Source organism: Cicer arietinum, chromosome 4 (assembly GCF_000331145.2).
Source record: "Cicer arietinum cultivar CDC Frontier isolate Library 1 chromosome 4, Cicar.CDCFrontier_v2.0, whole genome shotgun sequence".
Taxonomy (NCBI): domain Eukaryota; kingdom Viridiplantae; phylum Streptophyta; class Magnoliopsida; order Fabales; family Fabaceae; genus Cicer; species Cicer arietinum.
The window spans coordinates 24914269-24932593 of NC_021163.2; the positions used below are offsets into that span (position 1 = coordinate 24914269).

The 18325-nt window shown below is 32.5% G+C and overlaps 3 protein-coding genes and 1 non-coding gene across 4 annotated transcripts; all 4 read right to left on the reverse strand.

Moving 5' to 3' along the window:
• Nucleotides 1–450: 450 nt before the first annotated feature.
• On the reverse strand, nucleotides 451–530 carry TRNAL-UAG (transfer RNA leucine (anticodon UAG)). The gene has a single exon. It is a non-coding gene; the product is annotated as a tRNA-Leu (tRNA).
• Nucleotides 531–902: 372 nt separating this feature from the next.
• LOC101496633 (protein ORANGE-LIKE, chloroplastic) lies at nucleotides 903–4634 on the reverse strand. The gene is made up of 8 exons (XM_004515157.4): nucleotides 4324–4634; nucleotides 4100–4217; nucleotides 3592–3708; nucleotides 2899–2985; nucleotides 1968–2044; nucleotides 1710–1837; nucleotides 1301–1437; nucleotides 903–1223 (listed from the first exon to the last, which is right to left on the reverse strand). The coding sequence occupies exons 1-8, from the start codon at nucleotides 4500–4502 to the stop codon at nucleotides 1146–1148; spliced, it is 921 nt and encodes a 306-aa protein (XP_004515214.1). The 5' UTR covers nucleotides 4503–4634; the 3' UTR covers nucleotides 903–1145.
• A 3287-nt stretch (nucleotides 4635–7921) lies between these two features.
• On the reverse strand, nucleotides 7922–11004 carry LOC101496302 (uncharacterized). The gene is made up of 3 exons (XM_004515156.4): nucleotides 10610–11004; nucleotides 10309–10362; nucleotides 7922–8269 (listed from the first exon to the last, which is right to left on the reverse strand). The coding sequence occupies exons 1-3, from the start codon at nucleotides 10904–10906 to the stop codon at nucleotides 8036–8038; spliced, it is 585 nt and encodes a 194-aa protein (XP_004515213.1). The 5' UTR covers nucleotides 10907–11004; the 3' UTR covers nucleotides 7922–8035.
• Nucleotides 11005–11821: 817 nt separating this feature from the next.
• Nucleotides 11822–18027, reverse strand: LOC101495966 (sorting nexin 1). The gene is made up of 10 exons (XM_004515155.4): nucleotides 17660–18027; nucleotides 15851–15986; nucleotides 15019–15152; nucleotides 14483–14554; nucleotides 13438–13597; nucleotides 13149–13282; nucleotides 12963–13031; nucleotides 12646–12725; nucleotides 12285–12345; nucleotides 11822–12198 (listed from the first exon to the last, which is right to left on the reverse strand). The coding sequence occupies exons 1-10, from the start codon at nucleotides 17822–17824 to the stop codon at nucleotides 11989–11991; spliced, it is 1221 nt and encodes a 406-aa protein (XP_004515212.1). The 5' UTR covers nucleotides 17825–18027; the 3' UTR covers nucleotides 11822–11988.
• Nucleotides 18028–18325: the final 298 nt, after the last annotated feature.

Below are 18325 nucleotides of genomic sequence, written 5' to 3' on the forward strand. Positions count from 1 at the left end.
ATAGACTGTTCACAGGATGCATTAGAGAAGCCTCTATACCAGAGAAGTTAAAAAAAGTTTTCCAAAAAAGTTTTATGTACTGGAGAACTTCAAAAGCATGTTTGCTGAAAGAAGTTCTGTACCGGAGAACTTCAAACAAGTTTTTCCTGATTGTATCTTGTGCACCGGAAAACTTGTATTCAAGTTCCCCGAAAATTTAGAAGAAAAAACAAAAAAACCTCTCTCTTGAGTTCCGAATATCTTGAAATGAGAAATGGTAAATTTTTTTAACTTTTATTATTTAAATGAAGGCAAAAACGTCATTTCATTTCTAATTTGAGGGTATAGATATAATTAAGGGGGTATGGGGTAAACTTTTTTTAGTTTGTTATACAATTAGTTTTTGCTAGGGTTTATAATGGATTTGTGACCCAGCCCAATTAACGTTGAATCAGAGAAAACAAATAAAAATGACAGCTGTGGGATTTGAACCCACGCCCTTTCGGACCAGAGCCTAAATCTGGCGCCTTAGACCACTCGGCCAAACTGTCTTCATGGAAAGTTATCTCTACTTTAACAATATCAATCAATTAGTAGCAGCTCTCAGTACGCCAAACTCCTTTGATAGTAATTTGTTTAATTTTAAACAAAGTACGTTACTATCAGAAAATACTTATTTTCACGAAAATATATATTATTTAATTTTTTTTTTCTTTCTAGTTTTTTTAAGTGTGTGCGCATAAATTGTGTCCAAATATTTGCGACTGAGCAAGACTTCCTAATAACATAAAGCATTATTGAACTAAAAAAAACGAAGCATCATTGATCTAAATTATCCTTAAAAAAAATAATTAATCTAAATGAAATTCGTGTGTGCCATGCCATACTTAAAGAAACTCAAATATTGGTTTACTGCATATAAATAAAAGTAAAAGGAGAAATTTCCAATAACTTGCACAGATCCACCCCACCTTAAACACTGTATTAAAAGTTCTTGCGGTCTATTCAGTAAATATGAAATTAGGACAAAAAAATTATGGCATATTTTACCCTAAATCCTTATTCATACAATTTGTTTAAAAAGAAATTAATGCTAAATTTGGGGGTGGACTTTCAAATACATTCATTGCAACTAAAATACAAATTCCCAAATCATGTAAAAAAAATTAGTCAAATGGATCAATTCTTAGGTCATGTTCACTTGCCATCTTCATCCCAGTGCAAAGGCAGGTTGGACACATAACCTAAAAGAAAACACAAAGGACTATTAGTCAACAGCAATTAATTGCAAAAGAGTTAGATGAGTCATTTGATTGTGTACCTTTCCAGCACCAGAGCAATTTGGACACCTTCTGGTTGTAGGAACTTGCAGGGGTCTAACAGAAGTACCAGATACCGAAATCGGATCAATGTTCAAACATACACCACTTGTGGAACACCGAGCGCAGGCCAAGTAACCTGTCAGAAATTTACAAATTGTATAACACAGCAATTTTACATAAAATTCAGACATAACAAGAATTTAATATATTTCTTTAGGTCTTGCATATAAATCCTAGGGGTGAGGACTCTATTAAGTTCCCTACCTGTGGATCCCAAAATAAAATAAATACTGTTCGATTTAATCAATGGTTTAGATTTGTTATAAATAAAATTGAGAACATTTATTTATTTATACATTCTCACACACATATATAGGTCCAGGGATTTATGACAGAATATGAACATACCAGTTCCAAGGCAATACTTGCACCTTGTTTTCTCTTGTTGCTCAACATTATTGGCCTCAATTAACATCAGTACTGAAATCACGCCAACTGCTCCACCTGAAAACGATGCAACAATTGGATCGACCTGACTGTATTCATGAAACAAACAATCGTAATCAGGTGTTGATCAAGTAAATTTGATATTCATCATACAACAATTTCTGTTTTCTGACCAACGGAAATCGTGAATTGATTAAAGCTACTCAAAGAATAGCATACCTTAGTTGCAAAGGCAAATGCAAGCTTCTTATGAAATCTTCATATGAGGTACCACCTATTCCCAATTTCAGCTCCAGCTGCCATTAATATATGTATTCAATATTTGAAATTAATGTGTGAATCAAGTAGTCCATAAGGTTTGTTCAGTGGTAGGAGTTTGACTTTGTAATCTAAAGGGAAGAGTTCAAAGTCCCTCGGGAATGGTTGTAAAATGATCATTAATACGCTACTTTAATTAATAATAACATCCCCTTTCTCCAATTATTTTTTTTTGAAAAAAATGTGTGAATCAGGTACTTCAATGTTTTTTTACGCCTTCACTCTTAAGGTTGCTCCTTTTATGGATCATTTCATCTAAAGCCACAGTTTCAGAAATCAAAGTCTTCTTATACTATACAAATTAATGCACCATCTCATCTTACAAATATCCTGAATTCAAGTTAGCATATCTAAATATAATCCTTATACTAAACTTAAAATTAAAATCGTCGCAACCTACGAATGTTTGATGAGGTTTGATGACATTAATTTTTAATAAAAAATAAAAAACCAGCATTGACCGAAATGTCTATATTTGCTTAGAAGAATTGCTTTAATTGGAATGACTTTGTCTGTCCTGGTCTACATGTGTATCCTTCAATCACTTTCTTTAATCCATTCTCAAAATTTTCTTCCCATTTAAGATGAAAAGAAATATAGTTATGGAGCAGATAAATGATTCTCATACAAAAGATAGAAGTAACATTGTTTTAGAAAATCCAAAAAGTAGGAAGTCAACACTTTCAAATTAACTTCACTCAAAAAAATACTTTCAAATTAACTTCAGTGTGGAAACTAAAACCAAGTAGCAAACTATAAAAGGTTGCACAATCCATATAAGTATGAGTGTGAACATGGTAAAGTAAAAATCAAACTCAAAGATCAAAATTACCGTTGGTGCAATAAGCCCGCCAAATACAATTATTGCAGATATGAATGATGCGCCTGTAAGATAGAGTTTCTTCAAAATGTTGGGTGTCTAATTCAATCCAAAAAGCATACAATTAGTTAAGATATAAAAATGCCAAATGCTCTTATTTCAAACACATCAAGCATTTGATAGAGAAACAAAAGGATGTTATTAAGAATTATTCAAAAAAGAAAAGATAGCTTTTTTACAAAAAAAATTCAATGTAAAATCCTTAGTGCGTCCTCCTTTCCTCAACAGGATGGATAAACGGTTTAATTCAGCGCTTATCATATCCCAGTAAACCCTATAAAACAAGACTCTTAATAATGAGCGGTTACAAGTACTAATGTATAAGTTAATTTTATAATGAAAGATAAAATAAAGTCATATAAGTTGTTTTCGTAAGTTATTCTAGAAAGTTTATAGAAATAAGCTGAAAACAGCTTATGGAATAGTCTCACAAAGTGCTTATATCAATAGATAAACTCAAATAAATCAATCTAAACAAACAAAACTATCATATGAATAAGCTTTTACGGTATTTCTAGATACTGCTATGATTTGTCCACTTAACAGAACTTGCTATGCTACATGTTTCTCTCCAATCCCTAGAAAGATGGTTCAATATGCAACTCAACACCAATAGGCTAGTCAAAACAAGGTTTTCAAACTCACCACATGAGGAAGAAAAGGAATAGATGATGGAATTTCTGGCATCTCATTTGCGTCCTCCTCTTCACTAAAAGCTCTTTGTATACTTCTTAAACGCTGTTGCACACGCAATCTCCTTACCTGCCATACTCATTCCTCACTATCAAATGTGGGTTGCTATATGATATATAGACTCTGTTTGGATAAACAATTTAATTAAACGCTCATAACGGAAGGTTTATCACATAAAATAAATTAAAACTGTACCGTTGAAAAAAAAAAATAAAGTCAACCTGTTTCACATAAGCTATAAAGTGTTTTCATAAATTACCATGGAGAACATATGAAAATAAGCGAAAAACATATCATGAATATTTCATAAGTTGTTTACATAAGCTATCTGAGAGAGTCTCATAAGTATTTATGTGAGTACATAATCATAATCATAAGTTCAAATAAGTGAATTCAAAAAGACTAGTAATATGGAAGCTTGACACGATTTAATGAACTAAGGGCAATAGTATAAGCTAACCTCTTCCATGAGAAGAAAGATTTTGTTGCGCCTGCTTTTTATGTTGTCTTGAATTTCCTGCAGCTGCATCTGAACAAAATCCTGAACCGTCTCTGGCCCCTCAATAATGCAAAAGTTGCTTATGAAAAAAATAAAAAATTAGTTTTAAATAAAATTAAAAACACCCAATAGGTAAAACTTAAAAGAATAAGAACACAAATCCAATGAAAGAAAAAGAAACAAACTTTGGTGTGATTTCATTGTTGCCTGCATCCTGTGAAGAAGAGCATGCAATTATTCGTGAGTTGAAGTGCAAGAGTGTGTGTTTGGAAAAAACGAATTGTTTGGTGTTTGGTTTAAAGAAAATGGAGTTGTTGAAAGGTGTGGAGGAAAGGGAATTTGAGAAGGGAGAGAAAGTAGTCATTGAAATGGGTTTGAGAGGTCATAGAATTGTGATGATGATTATGAATGGTGGATGAGTAATGGAAAACTCTATTCTACTTTTCTGTTACCCAACAACATAAGAGACAATAATATCTACAAATAAAATATATAAAAAATTATATTTAAAATGTTATATATTTGAGTTAAATTTTTAATATGATATTTTTTCTTTTCTTTTTAGTTTTAAATGATTAATTCACAAGAAAACGAAATCTCCGATATATCAATTTAGAAATATAGTTGTACTTTATTCACACTAAAATATAAGGAAAAGAAAGTTGTATTTAATAGACTGAAATGTAAGTACATTTCAATCAACTTTTAACAATTTTGCAGGCAAATTTTTTTAAAGATTTTTCATTAAATAGATAGCTTCAATAATTCCAAATTGAAACATATTATATATGTACTATCATGGAATAATTTTTGTTTTCATTCGTGTGGTATGTGTTAAGCACAAGATAGATTATTGCGCTTTGCAATGTCTTTTAGGATTTTACATAACTTTAATTCATTTAAAGTTTTTTTTAGTATAATTTAAGTTTAATTGTAATTTCAATCTCTTAATTTTTAATTATATGACTTTAGTTATTTAATTTAAAATGAGCAATTTTCATTTCTCACATTCATGCTATTTTTATTTTGCAATTTCCCACTTGTTTTTATTTTTTATTTTTTTTGTGATATAGTATAATAGATAAACTTTTTTAATGATTTGAGATAACATTGATCGAAACTATTTAATTAATTTTTTTACAAAAATAATTATTTTAATTAAATAAAAAATTTATATTTATTTAATTAAAAAATTAGAATTACTACTTTCAATCTTTGTCTATTTTGTTTCTGTTTTGAGTATTCTTCAACTATTTCTATTGTCACACTATCATCGTTCACTAAACTTTCATTTCCAACTTCATTCGAGCTCAGAAAAAGACAATTTTAAAGTTCCGTCAAAAAGAGATTCAAGAAAAACAAGAGAAAATTATAATATAGGTACTCAAAAATCGATATAAAAGCACAACGATTCGAAGAAAAAATCTCGAGAGCTCAAATTTCGACGTCGACAAAATGACGGAGGAGGAAGACAAAAATGGCGGAAGAGATATAGCCGATATTCTTTATTTTATTTTTTTTAATTAAAATAAAAATTTCTATAATATCATGTTAAGTCATTAGAAAGTCAACATGTCATGCTACAATAAAAAAAAATTAAGAAAAATGAGTGGGAGACTGCAAAATAAAAAAGAAGATAAACATGAAGGTCAAAACGGCTCGTTTTAAATCAATGAGACCAAAATTGCACAATTGAAAAATTAGAAGGGCAAATGTGCAATTAAATCTATAATTTAATATGTTAATTGATATAAAATTTTATTTAGACATGTAATGTTATTATTGGTATGCATATAAATGTAAATTAATGCGACATATAATTTTTTTAGAACTGAGGTAAATATTTGGTCATTAAATTATCAAGGGATATAAATATAAAAATATATAAATAATATGTACATTAACTTTGCTTATAATCATTTTTCACCTTTTTTTTTTTTATCTTTCTGTATTATTTCTATTTTATTTTCAATTCTCTTTTTTGACCATTTGGTTTACTATAAAAAATTTATTATCGTAAAACAAATGAACTACAAAAATATAATGTATAAGATGAAAAATTAAGCTAAGGTATCATGTGTGTTAACGATGCATGAAAGAAAAAGGGAAGGAGAAGAGAAGTGCAAACAAGTGCCTTAATAATGAGGATGACAAAGGAGAAGTGCAAACAAGTGCCTTAATAATGAGGATGACAAAGGAGAAGATGCAATAGTAGAAGGGCGAATATTAGATTTTTGTAGTTTTTTTGATTGAGTAGGTTTTGATATTATTTTAAATTTTTGTATTGAATTTAATTCATCTTTATAAAACCGTTTCTAAAGTGATAAGTATTACTTTTTATAAACATATTATAGAAATCTATCTTTTATCTATGTGGGATTTGAATTTTTTCCAATAATGATATAACTTTTATGATATCATACAAAATTATTAATATATACATACACACTTATGCTATACATACACACTTATGCAATGATCAATGATTTGGATTCTGGACAACACTTGTTGCACCATGTCAATGCTATAGAGGAACTATAACACTTATGCAAAGATGTTGCTAACAGATGTTCTTAGATATTTCATAAGAAATTAAAAAAAAAAAATTATTTTAGAAAAAAAAATTAAATTTTGAAAAAGTTAAATACACGTATTCTCGTACACTTTCAATGAAAAATTCCCATATTTAGATCAATAACACATGCCCTTAGTACTTGTTAGTATATGCTGTGATGTAAATAGTATTATGGGCCTAAAGTCTACAAGTAAGAGCTTCTAAGGTATTTTAGACAGGTTTTGAAGAAAAATATAACATTTTTTACAGCAAAATGAGTTTCGCTAAATTAATATTACATTTTGAAAAGAATTATTAATGTTCTTGTGAAACAAATTTTGGGAAAAATTAAATAGAGAAATAGTAATTTGCAGAATAAACTTAATTGTTTTGATTATTAAAAAATTAAATGATATTTATTGTCGTTCTTAATTAGTGTTCACCTACAAATATTTTTGTTTATGAACGCAAAAAGAATACTTTTGTTTTGTGAAGCAGTTTAATAGTTAGATTTGTATACTTTAAGTGTCGAGAATAAGAGAATTTTAAATTCAAACTCAAACTCTTTCATAAATGTTATTCCAATTACCGATTAAGTTATATTTACTGAACGCAAACTCTCATTCTTGTTCTTATTCTGTTACCCTGATTTAATTGTTATAACAATTACAAAAACTTATTGACATTATATATTGACCCGTGGAAAAATCAATGTTAACATGATTTTATATTGACACTCCTACATTTCTAGGTGGTGTACTTCAAACATCCAAATTCACACTTGAACCATACAAAATTTTAAGATAGTCTTATTTAAATGCGGAGTTAATTTTAAATTTCCAATTTCCAACAAGACTAGAATCATTCTAATGCCACATCTACATCATTTACTACATATAATTATTAATATAATTAGTTATCAATTTTATTCTCGTTAATCTTATTGAAAAGTTCAATATCATTATCTAAATTACTCATCATCTCATTTAATTGAATAAAAAAAAGTGATTAATTATAAATAACATTTATTTATATACTATCATTAATTAAGATAAAAATAATTAAATTTTCCTTATACTCTTTTTTGGGTACAACTTTTGCTTATACTTTATTACAACTTAAATATACGAAGTTTTGCTTGTTACATAGAGAATATGCTCATAATACAAAGGTTGTATTAGGAATTTCTAATCTAAAAAAATATTTGCAGTCATGACCCACTTACACACTTGGAGTAAATATATCCATCCACATCAAATTTAGACTTTTAGAATAGTTTTCACATTACATCTCAAAACTTTACAAATACATTATAAGTGAGAAAAAGAAGAAAAAGTAAAACTTCACAATGTGGAGATTTGAACTGATTTCTGAAGAGCTTGCATAAGGCTCCTCATGATTCTGGGCTCACCAGGTGGCACCTTATCTTTTAAGGGTCCATGTCTAGAGGCACGGAATATTGGAGCAGAATTTTCAGTGGCTTTAAAAACCAAACAATCAATATACACAAGAACTTCTGTTTCCCCATCTCCAATAGTGATAAATCCTAATCTTGCTCCACCTGCTATTTTGTCCACCTGTTTTATTAAATTGAAATTAATTTGATTGTTACATCAAAGTGGTAGCAAATTAGCAATAAATTTATATAACAATCAATAAGTTGTATAAATTTTATGAGTAGGAGTGTTGAAAATAGAATGTTAGAGTGAGTGTACTTTTCTTGTTACATACTTAGAAATAATGAATTCACAGCATCTTCTTTTTTTACAGGAGAAAAATTCATTGCATTTCAATCAAAATAAGGTCCTCAATAAAGGGTGGAATATAATCAAAAGACATAGGACTAGCATGAAAACGAGACGCTTTCGCTAAGTTATTAGGAACTCGATTAGCTTGTCGCTTAATACAACTGACCCTAAAGTTGTTTTGCTGAAGCAGAGTGAGTCTACATATTGACAATTATGCCCAATGCGTTCTGATAACTCCGTGTACTATTGACAGCCTCGACTACTTGCAAACAGTCTAGTTCGATGACAACATGGTTGTGGCTGAGTTCATACAGCCAGTTCAACGTGCACAGCAAGCCATAAGCTTCGGCTTCTGCAGCAGACGGGTTTCCTGCGAAGTGTGCTGATTGTGCTTGGCGAAATTCACCAGTTGCATTTCTCAGACACAGTCTATAGCTGAAACTGTTGTTTTTTCGTGAACAGTTCCGCGTCGACGTTGCACTTTAGTTGCATTTCTCCTAACTCGGGTTTCCTCCACTGTTCAGCATGTTGGTTCCTTCTTTGCACAGCTGCTGTGTTAGCCTTCTGTTTAGCTTGCATCCAATCTTCCAAGGTGGAGATAGCTCTCCTTGCTACTTCATAGTTATTATATACCTTGTTCTTCAAAATGCTATTATTCCTTCTCCACCAAAGAAAGGCTCCAAATAGTCATGGCTATCAATCTGTTTTGATGTGTAGACATATGAGAGAATATTTCAAAAATAGCTTCTTTGAATCCCTTTGCCCGGTTGAGGTAAGGCTGCATCATTCCAAGCATACCTACTTCCTGCCATACCTCTTTTGCTGCTACACAATCCAAAAACAAGTGCCATTCATTTTCATGATAATTTGGACAGAATGTACACTGTTGTGTGCAATGTACTCCTTTTCTTGCGAGTCTTGTACGCGTGGGCAGTACACCTCGGAGGGCCCTTCACAAGAATACTTTCACCTTGTTTGGTACTGTAAGGTTCCAAACCATGTTCCAATTCCCCTCAACCCGATATTCTGTTTTGTCAGTCTCAGTCTTGAGTGTTCCAAAGAGGTATCTTGTTTAGTAGGCTGATTTTACCGAGTATATCCCACTCTCGGTCTTGAGTGTTTCAAAGAGGGACCTTCAAAACTTCATCAACCTCCCTTTGTTGAAACAAAGCTAATAACACTTCACTTCTCCATCTTACATCTCTTTGAGTAATTGGTGTGCCCCAAGTGAGCCTCTAGAAACCTCTCATTTGGGTAATATTTGGCTGTGAAAATTCTTGCAATCATAGTATCGCGATGTGAGATAAGCCTCCATGCCTGCTTCCCTAGCATGGCTAAGTTGAAGCCATAGAAATGTTGGAAACTCACACCATCTTCTTATTCACTTATTGTAGTGTAGTATGAGGTTTTAAAGATCTGGATCGCGACATAAATGTTTTTTAAGTTGCCAAAAATGTAATGTGATTGCAGTTGAGGCCGCATTGACTGCATATGACTGTGATTCTCCAGAGCATCAAGAATCGCAACCATTATCAGGGCCGCTATTTAAAACTCTAGTGAAGGTAGTTACCAGAGTTATTATAACTTAAAAATAATCTGATACTGCAAGCAACTATATTTGAATTCTCTAACAAACAGTTAAGGCAATTATTTAATAACTTGTGTATTGTTCAAAGAGAGTAACAATGCAATCTGCCTTGAACTTGAGGAACTTAGAACAAATCAAACAGCCATAAACAGGAAGTTAAGAGCATCAACAGCTAGAAGTAATTGTGAAAATAGATAAGCTATAAAAAATTTCAAGTTAAACTAATAGGAACATAAAAATGAAATGCATTAAGAAAGAATAGGTAAATATATATATGTACCTTGAGAGGCATAGGAAGTGGGAGATTGGCTCCCTGGCAAAGGCTGTTTGCCCACTGCCACAACATAAATAATAATTTTGTTAGTAAATGCTTCATTGATATTATTTAGTTAATAACTCGAATTAATTATAAGAAAAATACTAATAACACACATTTATTCCTATTGGTTGTCTGATGTGCATAATTTAGTATAATTTATTAGAAATTTGAATTCAGAATAAATTGTGTTATTAGCGCTTCAAACTAGAATATATGTAAATAAAAAAATGAAGTGATTAAAGGCTTTATGGAGATAATATACCTGAAACAGGAGGGAATCGAATCTCTGAAGGTCTATGTTGACAGGAAGCTTCATGGTACCCAAAGAGACTCCATCGTCATCGGTGGGAGGAGAAGCGGGGCCTAAGCTTCTGGCCGAAGCTTTAGGTACAACCGTGAGATGCAGGCGGGTGCAAAGCATTGAAGAATGGTGGGTGTTGTGGTAAATAGGAATGATGGAGTACTGAGAAGGCTGAGGAGGAACATGGAAATTCAATCCTCTCAGCCTTACGTTCAAACACACACTCTGCTGCCTTATAGTAGCACTTGCCATTGCCATGCCTTTTACCCTTCTCCTTCTCCTTCTCTCTCTGCCCCACAAGTAAGTTCAGTAGCTAACTATTAATTTATTAATATTTTGTATATTGAATCATGGCAGTGGATAATGCTTCATGTGATTTTTATTTGTGTTCAGGTTTCGGTGGAATTATTGGCTCTCAAGAGGCCCACGTTGCCAATATTGTCTCTGTCAGCGAAAATCTTATTCTTATGTAACATAATACTAGTATTTGCATAATTGCGTCAATTGCAGAATTACAGTTACGCATATGTGAAATCTCAGTGAGTTTACTAGAATTATTACAGTGGATCTCGATCAATGCAATATTAGGAAAAAAATTACCCTTTTGATTAGATACCATGATTTGATAGATGCAGTCAATTATTTGTAAAGAAAGTATGGCTGTTCGGCAGCCAATTAGACAGCTGAACATAATTAATTTTTTATTAAATTCTAATTGACACTGAAAACACCTCCATATGACTACTGTGTGTTTGTAAAATCAATGTTTCCTCATTATCTATGTGAGTTAGCGAGTTTAACTCAGCTTTCAATTGACCTCAAAGCTGATTAACTTGACGCTTTCAATTGCCTTCAAAGCTGATTAAATTAAGACTTTCAATTGCCCTCAAAGCTGATTAACTTAACACTTTCATTTGCCACATATCCAATCCACCATGAAACTGGTAATTAAGGAGTACCACGAAAGTGGTAACTAAGGAGTTTGAAAATGTTGCTTTACTTGATCGTGCCTCGACACCAAAATGAAATGTTGTAGCACAGATCCAAAGAAACTATTTAATAGATGTTTGATTTTACGGTAGAATTGACAAAATCACATTAATTATGATGACTCAACGTAATTTTGTCAATTCGTCTGTGAAACAAATATGCACTAAAAGGTAGAGGTTCCACTCATTTTAAATATGACATTTTAATTTTTTTTTAAGATTTTATACAAAATCAAAATGGTAAGAAAATCACATCTTTTAAACATACTTAAAAACAGTATAGAATTCCTAAAAGCCCTATTACAAAACAAGAGCTCTCTAAGAGCTCTGTAGTACTCGATGATCAATTCACTACGAAGAGGAACATGCCTCTAGTTTAGGAAGCAAACTTCGCCACGCATCTGCGATACCGTTTGCTAGGCGTGCTTGACCTTTGGCAAATTCATGGAAAGCAATCCCCATATCTAATGTTTTCTGTTCTTGAAAACGCCCTATTTCTTCATTCATTAGTTTCACAATTGTCCCAAATGTCTTTGTAGCTTGCTCACTCTCTGCCTTCAACTGCATGGCAAAATCATGTCAGTCCAGTCAAACACACTAGATATATAATTTCTCATCACTGGATGTCAAATGATAAACAAACTTGCCTCATGATATTCGCGCTCAGCTTCTGCCACTTTATCAGAACGAATCAACATGAGTTTGTCACTGCATTCCAAACAATAATAATATGGAATATGTATCAGGATATAAGACCAAGCAGTCTTCTAGTCCATCGGATAGATTAAATTTTTTTTTTTTTTGGATAATCCACAATACAAGACACAAACACGGCTTATTTGGATTTATATTGCAAATTCTGGTTGGGGAAAAGGGACCTTATTCAAAATGAATAGATCGTGAATGTGAGTGAAACCAGCCATAGAATGTTAGGTAAAAGGGAGTAATTATGTCATGTCATACAAACAAAGATTAGTCAAATAGTAAAAGTGAGAAACAGGAATATACAGATTAATCTCCTTCAGCTTCATTGTTTCTGCTAGTTCACATTGCCTCCTGAAGGCATTGGCCCTCTCTGCTATTGTTGCCTGTTTCAGAATGTAACGAGCATTCAATTTAAAATAAGGTATAAGCATTTAATAAAAAAAAGGTATACGTATAACAACATATTTTATCTCATTCTTGAGGGAGCAGGCATGTGAGGGTCTAATATCTGAATAATTGTTTTACAGTGGCAATTGTGAAATATTTTTAAGGAAAAAACATAAACCAAAGCTTAAACAATTTTGCTAATAAATAATGAAAGAAAACATAACCAAGCCTACCTTAATAGATTGCACAGCACGGACATAGTCTTTCAAAGGTTCTTCAAAACTCATTAAGAGCTGTTGTGCCTGCGTGACAGAGTCAAATTAGGATAGTTATTTTCACCTTTCATAATCAATAGCATATGCAAAAACACATATGAGTAGCCAGTAAATTAATGTATGACACCATCGCTTAGAGCTGACCTCCTTTTGCAGCTTGACTGATAAAATCTCTGACTTAATCCCAAGTTCAGAGAATGCTTTCCCAAGTGCATTTCCTTCAGAAGCACCTAGAAGTTTTACAGCTTTTCCAAAATCTGACAGTGATTGTCCCAACTCTGCATGAGCATTATAAATTACATTTTATTATAGCAATTAATCTTGGTAGAAGAATGGATAAAATGAAAAGAGGAAGCACAGAACAATAAAACAGAGAAGAACAACAAATATAGAAGACAAAAATAGGTACCAAACTGAAATATTAAACTGTTACCTCTGTGCCTCTTCACAAGACGATATGCATGCTTTTGAGCTTCAGCCAAGTGGTTTTCCAGTTCAAAAATGTAATGTTTTAGCTTCTCATATTCAGGATCTGATTCTTCCACTGGCTTCTCCTTCCCGAGGACAACATCACTCACTTTTGATTGCACGTCCTGCAAAAATTCATTTGACTAATTTGAATCTAACAAGACACCTGGACAAAAAGCACACTTAACCAAGTACACTAGCAAAAGCAAATGACTAAAATAGAGGAAATTTTCAACCTGAGAGACTATTTACATAGAATGTATTAACGGAAGTAGTAGAATTACATAAGAATGCAGCAAAATACAATGATCAAGTACAGAGTATATCTCAGTGGTCTACCCAGGATAAAGATAAAACCTGTTAATCTCTCACTCAACCACACTCTATTGACATGTTTATTTGCAAAAACTAAAGCAAATCATAAATGGTTTCATGTCAGTTAGCTTCCTCCTTTGTCTAAATCGGTATAATAAAAAAAGAAACTCATCAGTAACTTCCTTTAATCCTTTTCTTTACTTTATTCCAACAGCCTCCTTTTCTGTTCCCCAAAAAAAATCCTAAAACAAAGATAGTGGTAACCGAATAAAATAAGTAACTTCCTTCCACTGTCTAGAGTCTCTATTTTGCTGGTTTTTTTAACAGAACAGTTTTTTCTTAAATACTTACAAAACTTGCAAATTATGACTCCACGTCCATGCTACCTTTATCTCATCCTCATCATCTAATCCTTGAACTCGATAAAATTAGTACTTTAAGTTTATTAATTAATTTTAAGGAGTTTAAAATACATATTTTTTAATGTGCATGTTTGTATTTTCATTATTTCTGTTATACTTTGTGCAGGCCCATGTGTTCATAGGTACTAACAAGATGAAAAGAAGCACCCCTTGTTAGATTATTTCAGAGAGGAAATTAGTGAAATTCAAAACTAAGACTGCTCCATTTAACATATTTCAATCTAGCAAAAGGAACCTATTCATATTTGAAAATATCAGTAGAACACGTCTTACCTTAAAAATCTGCATTAAATCAGATGGCTTCTTGAAAATGCCAGTCTCGTGGGACCTCAACCTTTCCATTGTCTGCATAGTATGTTTGATGGAATCAAGCTTAAATAAAGTTTTCTTTTCCCTCTTAAAAGTCGAATGAGAGAAAACAGCAGAATTAAAGCAGTTACAGATACAAAAGATGTAACTAAATCACATGTGGGAGAGGATGAAGGAAAACAGTATGTCTTGGCCCATTCAATGCCTCACTCTACGACCATATTGCATAATTCAATTTTCTATATAACAACCACTAATATGAGTTACAGAATATGAAATCAAGTAATTGAGGGTCAATTTAGGAGACTCGTCATCAAAGATCGATCTAAGCAATCAATTTAGTCACAATGGATAGATTGAATCAAAGATTTGGATTCAAAAAACACTTCAGCGAAGTGGCACCATAACAATAGTTGAAAAACAAAAGAAAGATCAGTAAAGCCAACAAATCACATATAGAATAAAGAGAATATAATCGTTTACTGAAGCCAAGGTATCACCTCTTCCTCTGCCTGCAAAAATGTCCTCAGATCCTCACTTTGTTGAAGTTCATGATGTGCTGCTATCCTATTTACAAATACATCCAATGCTTGTCGCCTCATCTCAATAAACTCAGCACTGAAACGGAATTTCTCTGTAATACAAACCAAAAATGAAACCCAAATAGCATGAATGATATTTGACGTCTTGAATAAACTACAATCACACTTCAATACTTTTCTATGACAGGAATCTTGGATAGCATTACATAAATAAACAATGTTCAACAGCAGTGTATAATAAATATTTTATAAGCATAACACAAGGCTTCTCTAGGACCTTCATCAGCTTAGACTAGGCGTATCTGCAATGGTGACCCCATTGTTAATTCAACCACACAAAAAATGCACTATACACCATGACATAGACATTCCAGGTCACACTATATATAATAAATAGCCCGATAAACTCTCAAATTAAAAACTTCTATACTATAGGTCAGACAGGCGAATTAAGATTTGCATTCAACTTATAAAGGACCACCATCAGAAATCTGAAAGACAAAGGAAAATACACCAGACAAAGCAGATGACATGGTTCTTCCTAGGTTGATTCTTTAAATATATATATTACCTGTAGTAAACTATTTTGACCGTGTAAATAACATAAAGGAAAAAAATGCAATTTCCATCAGACAAAATAGGAAAAGCAACATAACTTATGAAACTAACATAATCAGGAAGATAAAGCACGGAAAACGTGTCAAGGTAGCATTCGCATAAATTTCCAATGGCAGTAGCCACATTCAAAGTGTTATTAAACATGCAAGAAAGAGTCTTCTTTAGATGTTACCTACAGCACTTTTCTCTGGAAGAGGAGGAATGAAAATGCCTTTGTACTTTTCAAAAAGGCGATCGCGTAACCAAACAAAGTCACTGTAACGTCGAATGACAATCTTCTCGGGTCCCTGGTATTCGGGACAATTTGTCTGCCACATTGTTTCAGATAATCAGATGATGATGTGTCACATGTTTGCAGTTACACATTTACTTAATGTATTCAAGTGGAACCAATACTCAAATAATGAGAGAGAATATCTTAACAGTGAATATAAGGGAGGAAATATTTATTTATTCTTTCACTAAATTGATAGATACACACCTAATGAATTTCATCTAGAACGATAAAATTGATATATAAACTCCAGCTGTGCAAAATCAGAGATCAAGTTTTCGCGATATTATTTCCGCGAACTCAAATTGTTTTCCATTCATAATTCTTCAACTTCTAGAAAACCCTAAGAAAATTTGTTCCCATCCTTTGTCCTTTTCACACTTGAGTTTGTGATCAGATCTAACCTCTGTTCCCAGATACCGAATCCAGAAGTTCGTCACTTCGTCCCAATCACTCCTAAGTGCGTCCTGTCTCACCTCCTGGTCCTAAGTGCTTTAGTTAAACCTAAGCGCTCTTTTTAAAACTAAGGTTCTATAAATGCCCCTGAGAGAATTTGGGATGTGTTTCTATCAATTTTTCCTATTCCTATCATAAACCTTTGTGATTTTAAATGTGCAATTATGATTTGGATCATAACATCATATCAAAGAATTCTCCATTGCCAGTTGAGTAATTGTACATACCAAGATCTTTGGGTCAAAGGGATCAGTGCAAGCCCATAACTCAACTGAGACTGCTAGCAGTCTCCCGGCACAGTGTCTCCCAAATCTGGTTCACCCTGGACCAAACCAAACTAGTTATTTAAACTGGTTCATTGGTTCTATACACCAAACTGAACTGAACCGATTTCAACTAAACTGAGATGGCTAGCAGTCTGCTGATAACCGAGCATTCCAGAAGCTCATAATTTTATATTATTTTTTTAAAACTAAATATATGCCTTAATTATGGACCATTCGATCTTAATCAGACGACCACCGATATACTAACTGCACAAAGTTCTGATTACCAAGCTGAAAGGCAAGAGGATTAGGTAGGGCCAGTGCAGGGCCATAACTCACGAGTCACAGGGCACGTTCTTTTCACTCATACAGGGCAATCAGTAGCCATACTCCAACAGGCACCATTAACAAGCATGCATGTAAGGTTTTAATTTGTAATCACAAAAAATATAAAAAACGCACACCACCTCATAGGTATATATGTATTCGCCCCCGTGATTTTGATGAATTCAACGAGATACCAACATACACTAAATTCATAACACAATCCAAAGATAAACCACAATTCAAAATTAACAGCAAAAAGTCATCCAAAATAGTTGAGCTCTGTAATTTCTCTCTTCTTATCTAATCACTATACTTCAATTCCGATCACTGCAATCCCCACCTGTAAATGTATTGTTTCTTAACTACAATCATAAAATGGAAAAAGAAAAAAAAAATTATTATTCCTAATAATTTATTCACTTCACGATTATCGAGGATACCTCGAACATCGAAAAAATCCACACAAAAAATCAATCACACAAAAAACCGAGATTTTACGATCACAAAATTTAAACGTTTACACATTATTCGCGAAAATTAAGAACAAGCTTCTAGTTGAGCTCAATAGAAACTTCAACAAAAAATAATATGAGAAATTTAAAAAAAAATAATAATAATAATAATTAAAGAATTCGAAGTGAATGATTGATAGAAATACTTTGGTAATGACGCGGTAGGAGATATAAGCTTGAACACCATTTCCGAGTTTAACGGGATCGGTAACGGAAACGGAGAGAAACGGTTGCGAAGAAGACGGAGATCTAGGGCTCTGAGACGAACCGGAGGAAGTTCTGTGCTGTTCCATTCCCTCAAAAGTTACCATCAAATCAAAAGTTCAAGACGGAGATCGTGTGCTTGCTTATTTTGTGAATTGGAGCGGTGGCAGATTTGTAATTACCGAAGAATTCGTGGTCGTTTTTAGAAATAGCAGAGGAAAGAGGAGGAGATAGAGCGGATGTGACTTGTCTTAGAGAATCAGTGACGGAAAGTGGTGTTTGGTGGCGTTGAATTATTGTTGCCACTTGTGAAGTTAACTGGTTTGATTAATCGCTACTAATGACTATTCAATGCTTTCATACCTAGCCCTCTACGAAACGGGTCGGCTAATTTTCTGGGTCAAATTGTACTTCTTGTTACACAATAACAATATATTACGTACGTTCTTATATGCAATACTCATTTTATTGATAAATGCTCAGTAGTTTGGATTTTTTATTTATATATTTTCTTTTTCAAAAAGATTAATTATTATATCTTACAAATATATATTAAAATATTTTATTTTTTTCACGTTTAAATAATTACGATTATTTAAAATAATAAT